The 26,228-nt window shown below is 36.4% G+C and overlaps 1 protein-coding gene across 1 annotated transcript in view; it reads right to left on the bottom strand.

The window, feature by feature from the left end:
* Nucleotides 1–26,228, bottom strand: part of Msh3 (mutS homolog 3) — a 192,179-nt gene that overhangs the window by 75,247 nt on the left and 90,704 nt on the right. The window contains exons 13-15 of the mRNA XM_077800452.1: nt 18,141–18,273; nt 10,365–10,552; nt 9,426–9,594 (exon numbers count right to left, since the gene is read on the bottom strand). Coding sequence (XP_077656578.1) covers nt 9,426–9,594; nt 10,365–10,552; nt 18,141–18,273 — 490 coding nt within the window. The remainder of the gene's footprint in view (nt 1–9,425; nt 9,595–10,364; nt 10,553–18,140; nt 18,274–26,228) is intronic.

Below are 26,228 nucleotides of genomic sequence, written 5' to 3'. Positions count from 1 at the left end.
TAAAATCATGACTTTGGAAGGTAAATGGTTAGAGCTGGAAAAGATAATGCTAACTGAAGTTAGCCAATCCCCCCCCCGCAAAAAAATGCTGAATGTTTTCTCTGATATAAGTGTTGAGAGCCACAGCCGAAGGGGCCCCAGCAAACTTTCAGATTGCCAGCTGATGATTGGCTCACAGCGGCCCCAGCAACTTATCGCTGATTGGCTCCTCTGTGGTGATGCTCATTGGGCTGTTTCCCCGCCCTTTCAGACTACGGAGCTACTCATTGGGGGACTTTTTTTGGCTCCGCCCATACGACCCAGCCAATCGGCCTCAAGAGCAGGAGGAGTGGGGGAGGTTGAGAGGCTTGTGGGAAGCCGGTGGTGGCAGTTGGGCTCTGAAGGTTTTTCCTGAGGAGCTGTTTTGTTTGATGTGTGTGGTTCTAAAACTAAAGTTCGTTTCATTTGACAAGTGGCTCCTGAATTGTGCCCAGCCAGACTGCGGCACTTGGTGGGCCGCACGGGGAATGACTGAAGGTAAGTGATAAGGTAAACTGCTCGCCCCTTAGGGCAGGGCGAGCAGATGGGTAGCCATTTTAAGATTCCTCTTTTCTTTTGCTTCACTTTTGTTTTAAGTTGCCTGTCCCTGGAGATGAGTGAGATGGAAGAAAAACCGCTCACATCTGAGGAAAAACTATATGCGTCTGAGGAACAGATAGGGAGAAGGGATGGATGGACATTTCAGGAGGATAGAAAGGCTATAATGATTTTTTGTTGTTCCATTTTTATTTCATTCTGTCTCGGTTTTGTTTGGTGTTATCTTGTTAGGTTGTATTATAGTAGAAATGTGGGATCAGAAATTAGTAAAAAACAAACCGAAAGAGTGTTAAGTAAATTGTTAGAGGAAGGAGGCATCCCAGTAAAATCAAGAGCAGTCAGGGCATACGTTGATACAATACAAAAATGTAGCCCATGGCTTTTTAAGGAGGAGTTGTTAAATATATCACAATGGAACCATCATGGTCAAGATTTAAAAAGAATAGAAAAGAAAAGCCCAGGGACTCTACCAGTTGGCACATTGCCATTGTGAACGTTCATATCTTGTTTCCTTAGTCCAAAGCCTTCAGTTCAGACAACGGTAGAGGAAGGAGAAGACATACTGATTCAAGTAAAAGAGAAGGTCTCTCAAGTTAGTCACACAGAGGAAAAGATTCAAATAAATGAGAAGGTCTCTCAAGTTAGACAGAGGAAAAGATTCAAGTAAAAGAGAAGGTCTCTTGAACTAGTCAGACAGAAGAAGAAAGTTTAGAGCAGAAAAAGCCATCAGGGGAAAAGTTACAACAGGAGACTGCTACTAACACATTTCTATCACCAGAGGACGTAAGTGTCCAACTAACAAGGCCACCTCCATATGCTGGGAGGCCCCCAACCCCTGCAGTTAATAGTTGGGATCCTGAGACAGGATCTCAAATATTAACATGCCCTGTATTTGAGGCAGGAGGGCAGCGAATTCACCATGCTTTAAATTTCAAAACAGTGAAGCAGCTAAAAGAGGCTGTAACAACTTATGGTCCTCAAGCACCCTTCACTATAAGCTTAGTCGAATCCATTAACAACTTGAACATGCACCAGCAGATTGGGCTACTATGTGTAAAGCTGTGCTAAATAGAGGACAATACGTGTAATGGAAGGTTGCCAATGAGGAATTTTGCAAGGAGACAGCTAGGCGAAATGCAGCAGCAGGTTATCCTCAGAGAAATCTAGATATGTTGTTAGGAAAGGGACCTTATGAGGATCAGCAGCAACAAATTGCATATAATCCTGGCGTATACGCACAAATTGCTGCAGAGGCGGTTAGGGCATGGAAGACTTTACAAGGACATGGAGGTTTACAAGGTCAATTATCTAAGCTAATACAAGGAGCTAATGAATCTTACGCTGAATTTGTAGATAGGCTTATTCAAACAGCTACCAGAGTTTTTGGGAATACGGAACAAGCAATGCCATTAATAAAACAACTGGCTTATGAGCAAGCGAATCGTTGGTGCAGAGAAGTCATTAGACCATGGAAACATGAAGATTTAAACACATATATTAAATTATGTAGAGACATTAATGAACAAGAGCAAGTCGTGGCAGCTGTAGTAAAACAGGCTTTAGATGCCAGAGACATTAATGAACAAGGGCAAGTCGTGGCAGCTGCAGTAAAACAGGCTTTAGATGAAAGGCCAAGAACATGCTACAATTGTGAACAAACAGGACATTTTAAAAGGAATTGCCCCATAGGAGGGTTTAACAAAACTAGGTATCAAAGGAATAGAATACCGGGTATTTGCCCACGATGCCATAGAGGGAGACATTGGGCTAATGAATGCCGTTCTCAAACCACCATAGAGGGTACTCCATTATCAAAAAACGAACAAGGACCAGGTGTTTATCCACGATATCGTGGAGAAAGATATCGGGCTCCATTGCCAAAAAATGGACAGGGGGGCCCAATGCTCTGGGGCCCAAAACCACAAATATACAGAGCACTGGAGGAACCCAGCAACCCCATCAGGGTAGTGCCCAGGACACATTGTCCATCAGATCCCTCATCAGACAAACCAGAGGGAGCGCAGGGTTAGAGATCTGTGCCTCTGCAAAAGCAGTACTAACTCCAGAGATGGGAGTTCAAATCATTCCCACAGAGGTAAAAGGACCTCTTCCCAAAGGAACAGTAGGCTTATTATTGGGACACAGCTCTTCTACTCTAAAAGGACTTATGATAAGTCCTGGGGTAATTGATCCCGATTATAAAGGTGAAATAAAAATTATAGCCAGTTCTCCAAAGGGTATATCAGTAATTTCACCAGGAGATAGAATAGCACAGTTACTAATAATACCCAGCCTACATGATAAATTTTCCAGTCGTACTTTAGGAAGAAGTTCCAAGGGATTAGGCTCCACAGGTGTAGATTGGGCTATGCTTTCTTTAAATTTAGATTCTCGCCCCATGCTAAAACTAAATATTCAAGGACATGAATTTAATGGGCTACTGGATACAGGTGCAGACCTTAGCATCATCTCTCGTCAAGAATGGCCAAAACATTGGCCATTACAAGAAGCCACTCAAACGCTTCGAGGCCTAGGAGTGGCGACTAATCTCCATAGAAGTGCAATGGTATTAGATTGGAAGGATCCTGAAGGATGTGAAGGAACTATACAGCCATATGTATTGGATCATCTTCCCGTAAATTTATGGGGACGAGATGTCCTAGATCAATTAGGTTTGACATTAACAAATAACATCAATCAAAATGCACCCACTATTATAGCTAGACAAGGTTTTAGGAAAGAAAAAAGATTAGAAAAACAAGAACAAGGTATAGCAGCACCAATACAAATAGATGAAGGAACAGAGACACATTGGGTTGGATTTTCAGAAAGGGCCACTGAGACAATAAAAATTACTTGGAAATCAGAAAGACCAGTATGGGTTCCTCAGTGGCCCCTGACTAAAGAAAAGATACAAGCAGCCCATGACCTGGTCAAACAACAATTAGCAGAAGGACATATACAACCTTCTGTATCTCCCCATAATACTCCCATTTTTGTCATCAAAAAGAAATCTGGTAAATGGAGATTACTGCAAGATTTAAGAGCCATTAATAATGAAATGTTTATTATGGGACCTGCTCAATCGGGGATTCCTCAATTGTCTGCTTTGCCAAAAACCTGCTATGTTTTAGTTATAGATATTAAAGATTTTTTTTTTCAATTCCAATTCATCCTGAGGATAGTCCACATTTTGCATTTACTATCCCTGCACTGAATCATGAAGGTCCTGATCAGAGATATGACTGGAAAATACTCCCTCAAGGGATGGTTAACAGCCCAACTATGTGTCAAATTTATATTAACAAAGTAATCCAGCCACTTAGAAATCAAAATCCTGAACTACAAATATTTCACTATATGGATGATATATTATTAGCACACAAAGATAAAAACACATTGCTAGAATGTTATGCCACACTTACAAACTTGTTAAAAAATTATAATCTAGAGATAGCAATAGATAAAGTACAATTAAATTTTCCAATTAATTATTTAGGAGTTCTATTATCCTCAACCATGGTCCGTCCACCAAAAATTCAAATACGAGTAGATCAACTCAAATCACTTAATGACTTTCAAAAGTTATTAGGAGACATAAATTGGATAAGGCCTTATCTAGGTATATCAACAGGAGAGTTGGGACCTTTATTTGATATCCTAAAAGGTCCATCAGATCCAAATTCACCCCGAATGTTAACACCTGAAGCAAGAAAGGTATTAAAAATTATTGAAACATATATGGAAAATATGCATTTGGATAGAATTGATATAAGTTTGCCTTTATTATTTATTGTACTACCAACAAAAAATATTCCTATAGGAGTATTTTGGCAAGAAGGTCCATTATTATGGATACATTTATCTTATTCTCCTAACACTATTCTTACTAGGTATCCTGAGGCTGTAGGACAATTAATACTCAAAGGAATAAAAGCAGCAAAGGGAGTGTTTGGAATTTCTCCCAATGAAATTATTACTCCATATACTATGGATCAAATTGATGAGTTAGTTAATGAGTTAAATACTTGGGAAATAATCATGTGCAAATCTAATGTTTCATTTGATAACCACTTACCATCTAATCCTTGATTGTCTTTTTGGTCATTGAATCCTGTAATTTTTCCAAAGATGACAAGAAAAACACCTATCATGAATGCTCCAAATATATTCACTGATGGGTCAAATAATGGTACAGCAGCAATAGTTACACCTGATCAAACTTTTACATTTTTAGTACCCAAACAATCAGCTCAAAAGGTAGAGCTTAATGCAGTATTACAAGCTTTTGTGATGTTTAAAGATTCTGTATTTAATTTATTTTCCGATAGTCAGTATATAGTTAATGCTATAGTATCCCTTGAAGATGCTGGTAGGATTTCCCCTTCCTCTACTGTTTTCTCTTTGCTTTCCACTCTACAAAGTCTAATCTGGGACAGAAAAGATCCGTTCTTTATAGGACATATCAGGGCACATTCAGGATTACCTGGAGCCTTTAGGTTAGGGCAATGATTTAGCAGATAAAACTACACATGACATACATATTTTCTCTACACTAGAAGAAGCTACAAATTTTCATAAAAAGTTCCATGTCAATGCTAATACTTTACAAAAGAGTTTTAAAATAACTAAGGAACAAGCTAGACAAATAATAAAACAATGTCAAAATTATGTGACCTTTTTACCACAAGTTAATCTTGGAGTCAATCCTAGAGGATTGATACCTAACCATATTTGGCAGATGGACGTCACACACTTGCCAGAATTTGGAAAATTAAAATATTTGCATGTTACAGTTGATACTTCTTCTGGATTTTTGATGGGCTCCCTTCATGCCGGAGAAAAAACTAAAGATGTTATAGCTCATTGCTTACAAAATTTTGCCACTGTGGGCATTCCAAAACAGTTAAAAACAGATAATGCCCCTGGTTATACTTCTACCTCTTTTAAACAATTTTGCTCAACATTTGGCATTACTCATGTAACAGGAATCCCATACAATCCACAGGGACAAGGCATAGTTGAAAGAGCTCATCAAACTATTAAAATGTGCGTATTAAAATTAAAGCAAAAAGAAGGAATTGGGAAGGGGTATATATTCCTCAAAGATAAACTTAAAATAACCCTTTTTCTCTAAACTTTTTAAATTTGGATTCATCAGGACTTAGTGCTGCAGAAAGGCATATGTGTCCAAAAAATGTACATAAGCCCAAGGTACTTTGGAAGGATATTCTAACAGGACAATGGAAAGGTCCTGACCCAATAATTGTCTGGAGTCGGGGGTCTGTTTATGTGTTTCCACAGGGAGAACAGTAGCCGATTTGGATTCCAGAAAGATTAACTAAAGCGATTTCTACAGACCAAAAAGAAGATGATTTGGCTCAAATCCATAACAGCTGATATCCAGAACTCCAGTTTGGCTACCCTTACATATGCGACAGAACCAGGATGCTTTTTTCAATATCTATTTTATTATTGCCCTTTCCCACATCATAAAGTTCTATTTTGTTTTTTGAGCTCATACAGACCTAGGTTAATGTTTTGCTGATCAGTTCTATTTTTTTGACTATAGAGTTTTTAAACATTGCAATGGAGATTTCACCTGTAAAAAGTTATAAGGCCTTTACTATTATGTTATGTGTTGTGTGCACACTTGTGTTTTATGTTGTCTATTTGTACGTACGTATGTCCATATATCTTATATGATGAGCGCTCATGAAAAAATGGATCCAAATTTTTTTTTATTCATGTGATTTAAATGGTTTAATTTAAATTGGGTAAACAACTGTTGAGGATTGTTTTAATATGTGAACAAAAAAGAAGGTTAATAGATCTGTTTGTTTACTTTCACCTTTCCTTTTCATTATATTTAATAATTCTATTCAAGATAATGTAAATTGGGCTGGGGATGTGGCTCAAGCGGTAGCGCGCTCGCCTGGCATGCGTGCGGCCCGGGTTCGATCCTCAGCACCACAAACCAACAAAGATGTTGTGTCCGCCGAGAACTAAAAAATAAATATTAAAAATTCTCTCTCTCTCTCTCTCCTCTCTCACTCTCTCTTAGAAAAAAAAAAAGATAATGTAAATTGATAAGAAAATAGTTTCCTTTTAGTGCCTTCTGGAATGTTACATAATTTTTTCTTTAACCATTATTGCCAGAATTCCCATCTTCATCCCAGTGCCAGTGAAGACAATGTAAATTGTTAAGAAATTTGTTTTCTTTTAGTGCCTTCTGGAATGTTACATAATTTTTTCTTTAGCCATTATTGCCAGAATTCCTATCTTCATCCCAGTGCTGGTGAAGACAAAGATAAAACCAATCTACAGCTTCTGCAATAGCCATCACTGAACTGCTTGCAGAACCTGCCTGGACTATGTATCACTTGTATGCATTGTGAACTCACCTGTATGCATTGTGAACTATCTGTTGTGGTAGTGTTGGGGTATTCTTGCTGATGATGTCATCGGTGGTACAATTTTTCCCAAAGGAGCCGTCAATTGGCTTGGTGTATCTTCCTCCCTTCTGCTTGTCATGATTGTTCAGCTAAAATTTGGGGGCCAACAAAGGTGAGGCAAAGAACCTCACCCCCCCTCCCCCCCCTGCTGGTACAAAGACCTATCCACAGGCGTGGCTATATACTGGACCTGTAGTCAGTGATGGGTAAGATCCAATTGCAATGGTACCAACCTAAGACAGGAGGCTGACGCCTTGAGGTCAGCTCATCCGATACCGGGTAAGGACTATATGTACTATTGGACAACCTAAGGCAGGCACGGTCCCCAAGCCACATGCTTGTTGTTTAAACAGAGAGGGGAAGATGTTGAGAGCCACAGCCGAAGGGGCCCCAGCAAACTTTCAGATTGCCAGCTGATGATTGGCTCACAGCGGCCCCAGCAACTTCTAGCTGATTGGCTCCTCTGCGGTGATGCTCATTGAACTGTTTCCCTGCCCTTTCAGACTGCCAGCTGATGATTAGCTCACAGCGGCCCCAGCAACTTCTAGCTGATTGGCTCCTCTGCGGTGATGCTCATTGAACTGTTTCCCTGCCCTTTCAGACTGCCAGCTGATGATTAGCTCACAGCGGCCCCAGCAACTTCTAGCTGATTGGCTCCTCTGCGGTGATGCTCATTGGGCTGTTTCCCCGCCCTTTCAGACTACGGAGCTACTCGTTGGGGGACGTTTTTGGCTCCGCCCACGCGACCCAGCCAATCAGCCTCAAGAGCAGGAGGAGTGGGGGAGGTTAGAGGCTTGTGGGAAGCCGGTGGTGGCAGTTGGGCTCTGAAGGTTTTTCCTGAGGAGCTGTTTTGTTTGGGATGTGTGGTTCTAAAAATAAAGTTCGTTTATTTTGACAAGTGGCTCCTGAATTGTGCATATAAGGAAGCTGATTCATAGTGGGGTAGGGAGTGGGAGCATGGGAGGAATAGACAAACTCTAGATAGGAAAAGGGGTGGGAGGTGAAGGGAGGAGGCATGGGATTAGAAATGATGGTGGAATGTGATGAACATCATTATCCAAAGTACAGGTATGAAGACCCGAATTGGTATGAATATACTTTTTATATAATCAAAGACATGAAAAATCGGGCTCTATATGTATAATATAAATTGTAATGCATTCTGCTGTCATATATAAAAAAGAATTAATAAAATAAAATAAACAGTACCACAATATTGTTACAGAATCACTAAATATAGTTTTTCAATCTTATTTTACTTGTAAATTAATTTATTTTAATTAGGTATATATGACAGCAGAATGCATTTTGATTCACAGTACACAACTGCAGTACAGTACAACTTTACATTTCTATGGTTGTGCATGATGTAGTATCACACCATATTTGCAGTCATACATGTACCTAGAGTAATGATGTCCATCTCATTCCACCATCTTTCCTGCCCCCATGCACCCTCCCACCCTCCCTCCCCTTTGCCGAAAGTTCCTCCATTTTTCCCATGCCTCCCCCTTCCCCATTATGGATCAGCATCCACTTATCAGAGAGAACATTCAGCCTTTGGTTTTGGGGGATTGACTTACTTCACTTAACTTGATATTCTCCAACTCCACCCATTTACCTGCAAATGCCATAATTTCATTCTTCTTAATGGCTGAGTAATATTCCATTGTGTATATATACCACGGTTCCTTTACCCATTCATCTATTGAAGGGCATCTAGGTTGGTTCCACAGTTTAGCTACTGTGAATTGTGCTGTTATAAACATTGATGTGGTTATGTTATTACAGTATGCTGATTTTAAGTCCTTTGGGTGTAAACCAAGGAGTGAGATAGCTGGGTCAAATAGTGGTTCCATTCCAACTTTTCTAAGGAATCTCCATACTGCTTTCCAGATTAGTTGCACCAATTTGCAGTCCCACCAGCAAAGTATGAGTGCATTTTCCCCCATTTAGCAATTATACTACTAACTTCAGAAAGAACTACCATCGTTTAATAATCACTGTGTGATCCAATCAACATTACATGGTCCACTTGGTATCATTTCATTTTCTCTAAGCCTAGGATCAAAGAATGACTTCTATGTCCTGGATTCAGAACAAGTGGATTCTCTAAATTACTACTTATATAAGAAGCAAAGTTTTCCATAATATAATTCCAACAGATAACAATAAAACACATATAACATTAAGTTGCATAAGTTTATCAAAAGACTAATAAAATATCATTATTAAAATATTTCTTATCAAAACAATTTATTTTTATTTCCAAAGAACAAAAAAAAAGTTGAAAAAATGATATTTACATCCTATCCTCAGATTTTTATTTACATTTTAAAATAGCTTCTCTACTTAAGGCAAGCTGATGCAAAATAAATTCATGTTTGACATTACCTCCTGTCCTGATACTGTCACATACTGTGCAGAAGGATTTTTTAATATTTTTCGTATTTCTTGCAAATGTATTTGGATCTTGTCAGTAACTTCTTGAATTTCATCCTTCCTCTGTTTTATTAAAGGGAAGTTAGAAAGGTCTTTGAATAATTCAGTTTTATTCCCAATTCTGAAATATGAAAAAATGCAAATACATATATTTAAGTATATTATTAGAACAGTTATCAATTTTATTTTGTAGCATGATAAAAGACCGTAGTGCTAGAAGTCAAGAAAATGTGGTTCTAATGCCAGTTCTGCCACTAAGTATTTATGGGGATGTTTCTGAACTTCTGAGGATTGACAAAATTACCATAATATAATTTTAATTTTACAAATTCATGATTCCCATGGTGAAACCAAGAGAAAAAATTAAATAAGAGTCATTTGCCTATTCAGAAAATAAAGACAAATGTAAATGTCAAATTTTTTTTTAAATATGGAAATCTTTATGGGACGCACTGTGAAATAATTATCCTTTAAAAGATAACTTTGCTGTTACAGAATCTAAATATAAGACAGATCATCCCTGGATATCTAAGAAATGAGTACACAATGGATATCTGGGAAATGAGTACATGACGCCATCTGACATCCATTTTCAAGTTAATAAACTGCTACTGTTTGGTTTGCCTGTGCTTTATAGTTTTATCATCTGACACCTGGGGAAGCAGTACAACTGTCCTACGTAATAAACTGCCTGAGTTTAGACAATAAAGTGTAACTTCCAGCTGTAATGTAAAACTTTCAGTATCTAATCATGTTTCTAACTGAGTACATGTGCACTCAAGCACCTTCTACCAGTACTCTAGCAAAGACTGAAAATCCACACATCAAATAGCAAATGTATTAGATAAATTCTCATTGATGGAAAGGAAGAACTGAGGAACTGGTACTTACTTGGCAGCTTGTTCATTAAGTATTTTTAAGTAATGCTCCACTGGACTGAGGAGTTCAGGAACTTCTAAAATAACTGTCTGGAGCAGGTTTGACTGAACATGAGAATTAACAGCAGGCATTAATGCTTGAAACTCTGACTGCAGATGATACAGGGTCTTGACAATCAAGAAGAACTCTTGGGTAGAACACTGAAAACAGGAATATTTTTAATCTACACAGCATAAGGTACAAGAAAATGAAGTTTACTTAGTGATCTTTTTAAAATTAGAATCAAAAAAAGGAAAAATTTCTAAACTATTTAGTCCAAATAAAATGCCACTGCTAGTTTCTAAATGAGGTTAAACACTATACAATTTTTTTTTTCAGTAATGAGTATTGAACCCAGGGACACTCTACAACTGAGTTACATCCCCAACCCTCGCTGTTATTTTGTATTTCAAGACAGAGTCTCACTAAGTTGCTGATGCTGTTGCTCAAACTTATGATCCTCCTGCCTCAGCCTCCTGAGTCTCTGGGATTATAGGCATGCACTATGGCTCCTAGCTAAATACTACATAACAAAATATTTTAAAGCAATAAGAAGATAATTTCAGTATGGGATAATAAAGCCAATATTTGGTAAATTTCCATTTTAAAATATATGTTTACAACATATTTTGTTTGTTTGCTTGTTTGTTTTTGCTATATGGTCAATATCAACAACATGAAGGACAGTTCTAAGGGAAATATCTGCAAGACATGACAGTGAAAGAACAAATTTCTCCCAAATATAATGAGCTCTTACAAACTGACATGAAAAAAAAATAAATAATCCAAAGATTTATGGCTAAACAAAGTAAATATGTAGCTCATAAGAAAAAAATGTCTAACAAACACGATTAACTATACAGAACAAAAGATGCACAAACTGAAACAACAAGGTAGCGTCTGTGACTTATCAGAATGTCAAAGATTTAAAAGTCTAGGTCACACAGGTGTTTTAAAAAAACTAATACTAAAAGTACAAGCATAACCTTTTTGAAGAATAGCTTGGGATATCCTGATAAATTAAAAAGTACACATATCTTAATAAATTAAAAAGTGCACTATGCAATTCCAGTTCTTTAGAATTTATTTCAAAATGTACTCAAGTAGTGGGAAAATATGTGTTTTTCTGTATTTAGAGTAGTGATTTTTTTATAATAATATAAAAACAAATGTCCATCAATTGGGATCTTATTAGGAAAAACTCAAAACAATGTAATACTATGAAACAGTTTAAAAATAAGAAACCTGTATATACTGCTACAGAACCCTATAATTTCAACATATACTAAATAAATACTATGCTTATATCATATACATATATATTTTTATATCTTTAGACAGCAACATTTTCTTTGTTATCTTTAAATGATATGAATTATTCTCTAAACATTAAAAATAAAAACATATTTCTAGAAGGGCACACATGTAACTTACTCTGGTTACCTCTAGGTAGTAGGTATGGGGAGGTAGTACAGGAAGACTCATTCTTTATACCCTGCTATACCATTGTAATTCTTAAACACACATTAATAATTTTTTATAGAAGCTTCTGGTAAAGACAGTGGGATGAACCCATGCATCTAAATTCTCTCCATGTCAGAACTATGGTCAAAACATTTTTTCAGAATGCATAAAACCATAAGAATGACTCAAAGACATCAGCAACAAGTCTCAAAATGTTTTGACTCTAAAGTTGTCCTTATGTAAAACTGAGATACAATCTGATTTACACCAAGAATCCTAAAAATTCCAGGTGGTACATACATGATCTTTGCAGGTGGGAAGGGGTTAGAGTAGGGAAGAATTAGTTGAGAGCCATTTAAGAAACAATTAAATCCCTGGATCCCTTATACTTTTCTATGCTATTGGGCAACCAATACTTCACTGCCTTATAAAGAAGTCTAGATCTATTCCAGGGAAAAAGTAACCTGGGGTATCTGGATGAGCATCAGACCCAGCAAAGGATGAGGGTACCACTGAAAGTAGAGGATTAAAGAAATGCAAACTGGATGTTGAGATCCACATTGTCCCTCTCCATCTCCCAGAACATTATTAGCTCATCAGGAAAAGAGGTATCTCAACAGGAAAACTCTAAAGGTAACTATAGCAGTAGTTCTCCCAATAAATAGCCAAGCTAAGTTTACTTTACAGGTCTTTCCTCTTTTTTTGTAAAATATGCCATTCGACTACATAGGTATTCACATTAACATTCTAGTTCTCTCTTAAAAAGAATGATCAGATACTTGAGAAAACATTTTAATATGAAATGTAAAGACCAAAATAATAATTCTTAGAAGGATGTAAGCCTATATAATTAGGGAAAAAGACACTTAAAAATTTGATAATAACCCCAATAAAACCGAAGACACTGCAACCATGAAACAAAAATGGGAAGATTTTTTTAAAAGAACATTCAGACCAATACACACACACACACACACACACACACACACACACACACAAATTCTAAACTATGACAGTAGAAATGACAAAATTCAACAGAAGAGACAGAAGATGATGAAATCTCCAAGGAAGTAAAGCAAAAGTATAGAGATGGGAAACAGAAAACACAAAAGAAAATTAGATAAACATCAATTCAAACAAAAAAGTTGCAGAAAGAAAGAAATCATCAAAAATTAATTCAGGAAAATCCTCCAGAATTTCAGGATTTAAGCTGCTGGACCAGAATGTCACAACACAATGGATAAAAACAGAACTAAATCAAGCCAGATCATCACAAAATTTTAGAAGACTGGGAATAAAGAGAATATTTTTCAATTTCTAAAGGAAGCAGGGAGGATCACACACAGAATCAGGCATCACATTGACTTCATACTGCGCAACTAAAAGACACTGGTATAACACAAAATTCTGAATGAAAATAATTTATAACCTCGAATTTTATTCTTAGCCAAACTACCAATCAAGTCTGAGAATAGGGGGGGAAAAACATTTATTTCCATCACCCTTTTTCAGGAAGCTTCTCAGGATAACACATGAAAATGAAGGCATATACTAACGGGGAGACATGGAATACAAAAAGCAGAAGATTCAACTAAAGAGAAGTAAAGGGAATTCAAGGACGTAGCAACCAAACCAGAACAGATCAGTCAGAATGCTATAGAAGACAGTTCTGCAAGAAAAAAATTGAATATTTAATGAAAATAAATTAATCTTATTATAAGAAGACAATTTAGGGTTAAATTCATGATAAGGCACACTTAGTAATATACAGAAAATGGATTAATGCTAAATATTTATTTTAAAAGATAATTATTAACCATATGAGATTAAACAAATTATGAAGAGGGGCTGGGGATGTGACTCAAGCGGTAGCGCGCTCGCCTGGCACGAGTGCGGCCCAGGTTCGATCCTCAGTACCACATACAAACAAAGATGTTGTGTCCGCCAAAAACTAAAAAAAAATATATATTAAAAAATTCTCTCTCTCTCTTTCTCTCTCTCTCTCTCTCTCCCTCTCTCTCTCTCTCTTTAAAAAAACACAAATTTTTATGAAGAGAAATAAGTAGGGTCCAACTGAACTAAAGTTGAGATCAAAAGGTACCATGAAGCATCTCTTCCCCAGAAAGGCCCCAGCATACTGGGAAAAATACCACCTGCTAATAAGGAAGTTGGAATGCTTGTATAAGTATGGAGCCTGGAAGCTTTTTAGGCACTAGTCAATTAATTCAAACAAAAGTAAAAAACTAAACATCTTAAACACAATTTTCAAAGAATAGTTCTTGTAATTACTGTAATCTAAGAGGCAAGAAAGGAATTCACTTCCCAAGGTAAGCTCTGTTTCCAAGGTAAGTCAGCCACAGGAACAGAGTGAAAACCTGAAGTGCTCTGCAAGGAAGTCCTAAATGCACAAGGCAGGTTGTTCTGACATCTCTTATGCAAAGAACTCAAAAGAGCTGCAGAAAGGCTGAGGATAGGTTCCCAAGGCAGCTGCTCAGATCCACTTCTGGCAGCAAAGTTCTCTCTTTGGAGTACTTCAGAACAGACCCACAAGTGCAGGGGCACAGCTTCACAGCACTGCAAAGACTACAGCCCAAGCGCCACACTGAAAATGTGGCTTTGAGTTTATTCACACCCACAAAATTCTGGAAAACACTCTTTTCTCAACTTTTTAAGGTGCTATTATTTTTTTGACATTTTATTTTTTTATTGGTTCTTTTTAGTTACATTGATAGTGGAATCCATTTTGATAAAATTACACTAGCATGGAATATATCTTAGTCTAATTAGGACCTCATTCTTGTGGATGTACATAATGGTGGGATTCACTGTGGTATATTCATATGTGTATATAAGAAAATTATGTTAGATTCATTCTATTGTCTTTCTTTCCTCCCTTCCCTTCATCACTTTTTGTCTAATCTACTGAATTTCTGTTCTTCCCCTCCCAACCTTATTGTGGGGTAGCATCTGCACATAAGAGAAAACATTCTACCTTTGGCTTTTTGGAGACTGGCTTATTTCACTTAGCATGATAGTCTCCAGATCCATCCATTTACTGGCAAATGTCATAAAGTCATTCTTCTTTATGGCTGAGTAATACTCCATTTTGTATATATACCACATTTTCTTTATCCATTCATCTGTTGAAGGGCATGTGGGTTGATTCCATAACTTAGCTGTTGTGAATTGTGCTGCTATAAATTCTGATGTGGTTGCATCACTATTGCATGTTGATTTTAAATCCTTTGGGTATATACTGAGGAGTGGGTCAAATGGTCATTCCACTCCAAGTTTGCTGAGGAATCTCCATACTGCTTCCCAGAGTGGTTGCACTAATTTGCAGTCATACCGGCAATGTATGAGGGAATCCTTTTCCCTACATTCTGCTTGTATTCTTGATAATTGCCATTCTGACTGGAGTAAGATGAAATCTCAGTGTAATTTACATTTCTCTAATTGCTAGAGATGTTGAACATTTTTTCATATATTTGTTGATTGATTGTACTTCTTCTTCTGTGAAGAGTCTGTTCTGTTCCTTAGCCAATTTATTGACTGAATTAATTGTTTATTTGTTTTTTATTTTTTTGGTGTTAAAATTTTGGGGTTCTTTGTATATCCTTGAGATTAATGCACTATCTGAGGTGCAAGTGGCAAAGATTTTCTCCCATTCTGTAGGCTCTCTTTTCATACTCTTGATTGTTTCCTTTGCTGTAAAGAGGTTTTTTTAGTCCCATTTATTGACTATTGATTTTACTTCTTAGGCTTCTTTTTTGTTAAGGAAGTCAGTTCCTGGGCTGATCTGTTAAAGTGTGGGACTACATTTTCTTCTAGCATATACAGGGTTTCTGATCTAATTTTGACGTCTTTGATCCATAAAGTGCTATAATCTTTAAATGTAGTCACCAACCTTAGGAATCATTTATCACTTTCTTACAAAACAAATTTTGAGCAAAGTTAGTAGGGGTTCCTATGAATAGCACTATTTTACAAGATTTGAATTTGAAGTTTTATTATTTTTTTTAAAAAAATATTGATTTTATCCCAGGACCAGGCCAGTTAGGATTCTCTATCTTTATTACCATAAAAACACCTATTTGTGCAAATTCCAATGGCACTTTCTATACAGCCACCAGACCTAAATGTCTGACTTCAATAATAGCCAGTGTTCCTTACCATTTTGTGAATATCACATAATTGGCACAACCTGTACCCAGGATAGCACTCATTATTGGGTGTCTATAGAAGCTTACTTAGAGTAATGTAGTAATAAAGAACAGATATGTGTTTGATGGTGTGTTCCAAAAGTCTGCTAACTAATCTATAAAAATATGGTTTAAAGTGCTAAGCCTTTCTAAAGCTGGTTTGCTATAAAATCATTTTTATTTTTCACCTTTCAAACAAATCTTGAGGCATATTCTTGTGTAAACATGAAAACAGCAAAAAGAAACAGCTTCTAAGTGAGTCATAAGTTCCTTTAGTAAAATATATTTTGAAATTCCAAAATGAAACTCGTTCTTGCACTGCATGTTGGTCACTTTTAAAATGAATTATTTTGGAACTTTTACTAGAGCTTGGATGCTTTTATAAATACATAAACCAAATGAAAGGCAAGCATCAAAGTGAAGTTTAAAGAGAGGATCAAGGCGTAAGAAACCACGGAAGCATAGAATGATGCTGCAATCTTGATGCCACAGACACTTTGACTTTACTTGTTAGATTAGCAATTGAAAGAATTTTAGCTCTGCTCCTATTTTCTCTTCAGAAAATTAAAAAAAAAAAATCTCTGAAATCATTCAGTGAATCCTCTCAAATAGTGAAAGCAAGGTACTTGGAGATTTGCTGACTGATGTGGGTAGTACTGCACTGATTGTCAGGCACTGGCCAAGGACACAAAATAACAGATGGTTTGGCACCCCTCTGTAACTTCAAGAGAGTCAACCACAACGTTTTCTAATATCAGGATGGTTTCTGCCATTGCCAGCAAAACAACAACAAGAGACCCCACCAATCCTGAACCAACTCACATGTCTTCTTCCTGAGGATCAGTATTCCCAAATCTGGTTTGTACTTTGTTTTCAAATTTAGCCGAAGCATATGGAACAGTTACATAAGTCCTCTTGAACACCACAAATGTTCTAAGAGGCAGTACTTATCATTCTAGTAAAAGTTTGTGGAGAAAGAAGTACTTAAGAAAGTAAACATTAAAGGAAAATTGGTCACTCTAAAACTGGGGCTTATAGAAATTGTTCTACGATAAAATTATTAAATTGACAAGTACTTACATTTGGGCAAAAAATAAAATTTGCCTGTGAAGAAGCAACCACATTTAAAAAAAAAAAAAAAAAAAAAGGCAATGGGGTAGCCAAGACAACTACGTCAAACATAGTAGCACCCAAAAGAGACAGCCACTAAAAACCCAGTGAAGAAACCTAGGTTTAAACATAAATTCTGTCACTTACTAGCAAGTTACTAACCCTCTCTCAGTAGCACCATAGAAGCCAATGCAATACAAGCTGTTACAACATTATAAATATATACAATTTCTTAGCAGTTAAAAGGTTATAAAATAATATCTTCTCAGTGTCATAGTTTTTGTTACATGGAACAAAGAATATATTGTACATGAATGACTCTGCAAAAGGTAATACACTTTAAAAATCTACCTGATTAACAATTATTATAAATATAATGAATTAATCACTTTTTACATTTCAAGAATATTTTGATGATAAAATAAAATGATTTCCCTTGAGGAAAACTCATCAGTGCTCTATCACTTAGGCTGTGAAACTTAATGATATAAAACAAAATAATAGTTTTACTCACCTTCAACATCCAAATTTGTTTGCATATTAACAGCTTCACCAATGTCATACCAGTGTAACAAATATTACATTTAATGCTTTGGTTAAGTAAAAAAATAAGTTGTTTTAAGATCAAAAGAAAAACAGCATCTCTTTTCTCAAGTAGCAGGACTAAGTAAATTTCCCATTTTGATACTGGTTTGCAGTTTGAGGATGAAACAGAATATCTTGCATTATAATAGGAGGACTTCTATATATGTTAATGTAGTTTAAAAAGTGGCAAAACTTTACTTTTTACAAATGTAAAAACTAAACAACCTTAATTTGTACATTCAGATTTCTGAGGGTTTAGCTACTCTCTCATGCTACTTGCAAGATTACAAAATAAAAATACAGAAATATCAGAAGATGTTCCATTAATATCTGGTATCCTCATATTAGGGCACAATATAAGCTATAATTTGATTTTTATCACACTTACTTTTTTGTGATAAATGCTGCACAGTCCTCTTTCTATGTCGGGCAATTTATATAAATGGTTTTCTATTTGACCAAACACACTAGATTCTGAATGGAGAACTTCAGATACAGCATCAAGTCGGGCATTTATTTCCCTGTGATAATAGAATAATAGCAATGATCAGATATGTTAGAATTCAGAACGTAAACATTTCCCATTTTAATGTCCAGGACCATGACACAGCCACTTAGAAAAGTATAAAGGAGATACTTTCCTATCTCTAGTCCTTCTCTGCTTCTTCCTATCATTTAAAATCAAGAGCAGGTACCACAGAAGAAAAGTCAGGAGCTGGTGTGGCACAGATTGGTTCACAAGGCAAACATATGACTGTATTTCCCAGCCTCCCCTGCAGTTAGCTATGGTCATTACCTGAGTAATGAAGAGTGGGTAGGAATGATGCCAGCCACTTCTAATCCTTAGCCTGTAAAAACCTCCCTATGTGAGTGTTCATATTCATTTTCACTCTCTCTCACTCTGACAGCTAGATGTTGAGTTCAAAGCACTTTTTTTGAGCAGCATGTTAACTCCATCAGCCTGGGTGCATGAGTGAAGCAGAAAACCCTCTATTCTCACATCTGTTATCAAATGAATTTATGATAACAGGAAATAAGCTTCTAATGTACTTAAACCACTGAGACTAAGGCTGCCTTTGCTATAACAGCTTGCATTACACTGTTTAATAAGAAAAGCCTACAATGAGTAACAGGAAGCCTTGGTGGGGGTGGTGATGATTGAACCAACCAAATGTTCAACCAAAATGGAGCTTGAGCAAAGACTGCAGAATAGCAATATAAAGTGCAGAGAACATGACATCAGGAGACATGGAAGATTAGGGTCACAGGATTTTATCAATGGCTACACACTGAGTAAATAGGCCACTTGGGAAGAAGTGGTGAGATCTTGTCAACCTGAGTAAATGTATCCTAAATGAGATATGTCTCAATAAGTACTTATAAACATAAAAGGTCTGCACTAGGTATATGGCCACTTGTGATATTAAAGACTGCGATGAAGAGACAGGCCTGGTGGATAATTGTTGGGAGCCGGCGACCGCACCATGAATATGGTGCTGGTCTCTGCTTCCGCTTCGTTAGCGGTTGGAGTTGTTAGAAGTAAACAACTCCTTGTAAGGCTGTGGGCTGGGCTCTGGCCTGCTTCCGCTGTGCTGTACCTATTAGACTTTCCCGCAAGGTACTAATTCATTGGCGGGGCTGGGTACTTAAGCTAGGGCAGACCGACCGCTCGCTCTCTTGTTCCTGTTTTCTCATCATGATTCAAAGGTCCTGAGTAAACTGCTGAAAGAAGAATCCTGTGTCGTGTTTCCCTTACTGGCGAGGGGTCGCAACACATAATAGACTCTCAGTAAAGTTTTTAAAAACAAATAAGCAAGTGGATCAAAGAATGAATTGATGTTTTTTTGGAAGTGGAGGCATCAGACACTAAATAAACATGTTTGTCACTTGAAGTTCTGTTACTATCACACACTCATGTGATGAACAAACCTTACAGCAGGATATCACCTAGATGACAGTTAGATCCAGTACTTTCCAATCAACAGAATGCTTATATCTCCGTTATCCTTGTAACTGCACCGTGAGGTCATGCCTTGCACAATATAGAGCTACTATATTAACTCCAGGTTTCATTTTTGTTCCATTTTTTCTTACATAGGACACAAATAAAATTTTATTAGACATCAATAAAATGGAACTTTGTATACACCTAGACTGGCTCTTCCATTCTCAACAGTTTGGCCCTGGAATCTATCCACTTTTTCCATCTCTATGCCATTACGCTGATCTAAGTAAGTCAAAATCATTTTTCTCAATGTCTACTAAAATAACCTCCCAACTTTCCTGAAAGATTTTACAAAATAAAAATAATACAGAGCTATCTGTAACTTCAAGAGAGTCAAACACAACATCTAATATCAGGTCGATTTCTGCCATTGCCAGCAAAACAACAACAACACAGTATAGCAAGAAGTGGTCCAAGAGAGCCCGCCAACCCCGAACCAACTCACATGTCTTCTTCTTGAGGATCCGTATTCCCACATCTACTTATGTCCCTATTAAGAAAGGCCTGAGGTGTCTTCCTAAAACCAATTCTGTTCGTGCCATACCTCTGCTTTAGGTTCATCAATAACTTGCATTAATCTTAAGTTCAAATCCAGAATCCTTAATTGACCTACATGGCATCTGTCCCTACTTATATGTAAAGTCTTGCCTCAAAAAACCTGTCACTCTCTGCCTCCCACTCTAAGTACCAGTGAGACTGAACATCTTCTACTATCTTGGTCACTCTGTCAGCTTTGACATCAGAGCTTCCCACTTGCTGCTTACTTTGCCTGGAAGACTCTCCCTTTTCCCTAAGAAACTCCATTTTATCCACTCCTCTGAAATGGTTTTTCATAATGAGAATCATAATTGTATTTCTTCTTCAATTGTATTTACTACTCCATTGTCTTTCCTGCTGGACCATAAACTTATCTCCACAATTCCAGGAGCACAATATGTGCTCAATAAATAGTTGCTGAATTCAATTCAATTCAGTTCTGAAGACTTCATATAAAATAAATCAAGATGAGGTTAAAAAATTAAATTTTCTTTGCATAGTTGTTGTGATAAAATAAATCAATGTTTTACTCTAACATTTACCCAAAATGCAATATAAATATAAAGTTTTACTTTAATAACTCACTCCTGCATAAATGTAAGATGACACCAATTGGAATAGACTAGGCTGATGCTACAGATGGTTTAAGGACAGATAAAATAATGCCATCTGTGAATGTATAAGACAGCCTACACAGAGAGCTACTGTCTTAAAATTAAATATTTTCTGAAATACAGAAAGAGAAAAACCTAAGTCATGTTTATGAATTCTGCTAAAAAAAATTTTAAGAGATATGAAACTAAATATCTTAGAGACTAAAAAGGTTGTGCTGATTTGGCTGGGAACCTGCAAAAGCAAAAAGGGAGTAACTTTTATTCTAACCTAGTATCAGTGTAGGCAAAAGCATCATTTGTACCACGAATCATTTTGGGTTCAAAACAGCCTCCTCTAGGAAAAGTAATAGCTCAGAGGCTAAGAATTTGGGCTTAGAAGGCAGGTGACCTTGGTTCAAATCCAGGCTCTGCCACTGACCAATTATTTAGTCTTGCCCTAATTTCTCCATCAAAGATAAGAACAACAATGGGCCTTAACTCTATGTGTCATAATAATTCAATAATATATGCCAACACTTAGTACAGTGCTGTCTGCATACAAACTACTCATTAAATATTCACTGCCTCCATCATCATCATCATCATCATCATCATCATCATCATAAAAGAAAGGGAGAAATTGTACCCAAAAATTAAGTTTGGAAATAACTCTGGGTAGACAAACCTTAACACATAGATATAAAGACAGGTATTTCGTGAAAAGTGAACAAGGAAAGATTAAGTAAGGAGAACTAGTCCTGGAATCTCAAGTATGATCTGATAGTGATAATTTGAAGCATTATGTTGCGACAGATTTAAATTTTAAATTTTAGCCTGTAAAAGGTAATACACTTTAAAAATACACATTAAGAAAGCAAGTTATTACTAATTATCGGTATTTAAATGAATGGGGGGAGAGTGAAAGGATGTATGGTACCATTTATCACAAATTGCTCATCATTGGGGTGGCTCTAATTCCACTTTTATCTCCTCTATGCAGATCAGAATGTAAATGAATGACTTCTAAGTTTTTAAAAATAAAATACATACCTTAAAATTATTTTTAAATAACAAGTAGTTATAAGATCTTCCAAGAAATTCTAATAAAGTAGATGTCAGCCACCAGAATCAGGAATCCTTATTTTAGTATTAAGAGATTTGGTGAGTCTGACAAGCAACAGAATAGGAAGCAGCACTATCCAATAAATGATGATAAAGATATTATTCCAAGTGTGATACTAAACAATGTAAACAAACAAAAAGAAGGCATCTGAATCATTTCATTCCAGAAGCCAAAAATAAAAAATAAAAAAACAATGGTTATGATGTCCTGGTTATAACAAAGATTCTTCTTTACCATGAAAGACCCAAGGACTAGTTGTAGGTGTCACTGGAGTCCTTCACATTTAGAGATGAACTGGGTGATAACATTAGTATCTGTTGTGTGTGTCACTTAAAAAACCATGTGACCTATAGTTACTGTCAGTGATGGAGTCTGTACCTACCAGTTAGGCCTGGGAGATGCACCACATTTCAAACATAAAGGTATTTGTAGAGAAGCAGCTGAAATGAAAACTGCTAGAAGGACTGTTTGGATTTCCATTTTTTACTGAAAGGTTTGCTTTAAAGACAAATAACTGAAATTAACAAACTCAATTCAGAAAGTAATACAATGGTCATTGATATGACTAAACGTACTATCTAAATAACCCTCTACTAGAAACATGAACCACACGTCCTTAGTGTTTTCCTCAGACCCAAGCATTATTACCTGCACCCATCTAATTTGCCTTTCATGCCCACCATTCATTTGTTCAATGAACTATACTAAGTATCTAAGAACTAACTGGCTGAAGAAGGTGGTTAATGTTCACACTATGAACTTTCTGAGCCCTGACTACTGTAAAAAGCTGTACTGTATTGACAAAAAGTAACAAATTTTAAAAAAATTAATTATAACAATGTGATAAAATTATAACTGAGCTATGATCCAAGTTCAATGGGAACACAGGGAGGTACATCTAATTTTCAGGGTCTGGGTGGACTTCCCAGGAACAGCTATTGTCTGAGTGAAGAACAATAAAAATTAGTGGAAAATGGAAAGTGAGGGTGAGGAAATGTGACCAAAGAACATGAGAGGTAAGTGTGGCCACATGAGCAATCAGGCCAAACAGCAGCTGTGACTATCTTGGAAGCAACTGGAACCAACGCTAATAGCTTGGAGAGGCTTAAGAACAGTGGCAGGAACAGAAGGCTGTTTCAGAAACCCAGAACAGCACTGAAGGCCTGAACTTGAGGAAAGGATATGGGAATGGAAAGCAGTTTCAAGACATATTAAGGACACACAAATAAAAGCAGCTATCATGGGTTAGATGAGAGAGGGAGGGAGGAAAGGAGGGAGGGAGGGAGGGAGGGAAAGGAAGCAACACACTGGGTAACAGGATGCACTATCATCCACAGATATAGTTCAAATGGTGCAGACATGAAGAAAAAGCATTTTTTTAAATGAAATTATATTCTAAAGAGCTATTCTGAATTATTACATGTGGTAAATTACAAATTATCCAACAAGTTTTAAAGGATTTTCATTACTCATGTCCTAATGAGGCAATATTTTGCCAGCAGAGTACAATTCATTGAACAGAATAGTTTTTTGACAGCTACGCTTCATTACAGGTTTAGTACACAAATCTGAGTCTTTGAAAAACAGCAATGTGAATTCTGTTTCTGGTAATGGTGGGAATAGGTACTTCCAGACCATCCCTCCCACTCACAAGATGAAACATAAAACTATCCTCATAAAAGCATCAAGAAACTAACAAAATGGTAATTAATAATAACTCTATAAAAATTTTTTTTTAAAAAAGCAAAACCCCAGAGGAATAATTCAGGAGCCTAAGCTACTTTTGTACAGAAAAGACATGCTAGAACTTTTTGCTATGAAAATGATCCTTGTAGGGCTGGGGTTGTGGCTCAGTGGCAGTGCACTTGCCTCTCATATGTGAGGCACTGGTTTTGATCCTCAGCACCACATAAAAATGAATAAACAAAATAAAAACATTGTGTCTATCTATAACTAAAAAAATTTAAAAGAAAATGAGCCTTGTAGTAAGGGTGAACTTTTGATTGTGTTTAGCATCATTTGTTTTAGTCCTTACAAAAGTTTAGACACTGAACTTGAATGAAGATGGTCCCAGCTGGGTATAGCAGCACACATCTGTGTCAGTGTCCCCCCAATCGGCTCAGGAGGCCACAAGTTCCGGGCTAACCTTAGGAACTTTGCAAGGCTCTAATTAACTTAGTGAGACCCTGTCTCAAAATTAAAAAATAAATAAAAAATAAAAAGGGTTGGGGATGTGATTCCGTAGTTAAGAGCCTCTGGGTTCAATCCCTGGTATTTTAGTAATGCCTCCAACAACCTGGTAAAAGCAAATAAAAGTTCTCTCTGAGAGAAAAGCACCTTCATTCCATTCTTCACATTATTCCCCAAAATAATTTTCCAAATAATATGACCAGTACATAAACAAAGACAGCCAAGCATAAAAAGAAAACAGATGATTAAGAATCAACAGAGACAACAAATAATAGAAACAAACACAAAAGTACTAAGGTACTAGTTAGAAAATGAAAAATAACAAATTCAAAAGAAGTCACCAAAGGAAAGCAAAAGAAACACAAAGAAATTAGGAGGTGAATCAGCTATATAATTTTAATTGGTTTTCAGATGATCTTTCTTTGCTCTCTGTAAGATTTTTATCTCCAACGTAGCATTATCCAGTTTCACTATGATTTAGCAAAATGTGGATTTCTTGTTTCTTTCCAATAGCACTTTGGATATGTTATGCTTTCTAAATCTAAGAATTCACATCTATCATGAATTATGAAAAAATTCTCTTTCTTTATCATCTCTTTGAATATGGTTTCTTCCCATTCTAATTTTCTTTTCTTTTTCTGGAAATCTGATGAAGTCTATGTTTGACTACTTAGGTTTGTCTTTCAATCTCTATCACACTGTCAGTTTGCTACATTCTAGGTAATTCTTTCACATATTCTTATACAGGTAGAGTATCCCTAATTTGAAAAATCAAAAATCTGAAGTAATGAAAAATATGAAACATTTCAAATACTAACAGGATGCCAGAAGTAGAAAATGTCATATAATGAAATTTTGTCTCCTGCATAAAATTATTATAAAATTATTAAAATAAATATATTATGTAAATGATCTTTGGGCTACAGGGTATGAGGTATTTATAAAAGAAGATGTATCACTACGTAAAGGCAAATTTTCTAAAAAAAAAAAAAAATCTGAAACACTCTGTCCCAAGAACCCTTATCCCAAGAACTTTGGATAAGGGATATTGAACCACCCATTTCCACTGTTGCATCTATTCTTGTTTAACCATCCATTGTTTTTAAACTGTATATGATGGTTTCTTTTTTTATTATTATTATTAGTTCTTTATAGTTACACATGACAGTAGAGTCCATTTTGCTATAATTATACAAGCATGGAATATACCTTATTCTAATTAGGATTTCCAATCTTGTGGCTGTACATGATAGTGAGATTCACTATGATATAGTCATATATGTACAAAGTTATGTCACATTCATTTGCTGGTAAATGGATGGATATGGAGATTATCATGCTATGTGAAATAAGCCAATACCAAAAACCCAAAGATTAATGTTTTCTCTGATATGTGGAAGCTAACCCACAGTAAGGGGGAGTGGGGATAGAAATTCAGTGCAGTAAACAAAGGGGAATGAAGGAAAGGGAAGGGGAGGGGACAGGAAAAGAACAAACAGTGAAATGAATAAAAAGGTTTCTTTTTAAAATCAACCTGAACACTTTTGATGGTATATTTTATTATTCTGTCTTTTTCTTTTCTTTTTTAATATTTTTTTAGTTGTAGATGGACATAATACCTTCATTTGTTTATGTTTTTATGTGGTGCTAAGGATCGAACCCAGGGCCTCATTTGTGCGAGGCAAGAGCCCTACCACTGAGCTACAACTCAAGCCCTTTTCTTTCTTTTTTTAAAATATTTTTTTAGTTATACATGGACACAATATCTTTATTTTGTTTATTTATTTTTATGTGGTGCTGAGGGTCTCACACATGTAAGGCAAGGGCCCTACCGCTGAGCCACAACCCCAGCCCCCCCACCTTTTCTTTTCTTTTAGAAACTGGGGATTAAACCTAGGGGTGCCTTCCCACTGAGCCTACATCCCTAGTCCTTTTTTTTTATTTTTCTTTTTTCAAGACAGTGTCTTACTGAGTTGCTAAGGCTGTCCTCAAACTTTCAATCCTCCTGTCTCAGCCTCCCACATTGCT

The sequence above is a fragment of the Urocitellus parryii genome, chromosome 1, assembly GCF_045843805.1.
Source record: "Urocitellus parryii isolate mUroPar1 chromosome 1, mUroPar1.hap1, whole genome shotgun sequence".
NCBI classification, from domain to species: Eukaryota; Metazoa; Chordata; class Mammalia; order Rodentia; family Sciuridae; genus Urocitellus; species Urocitellus parryii.
This window is presented reverse-complemented; position numbering and strand designations above follow the sequence as displayed.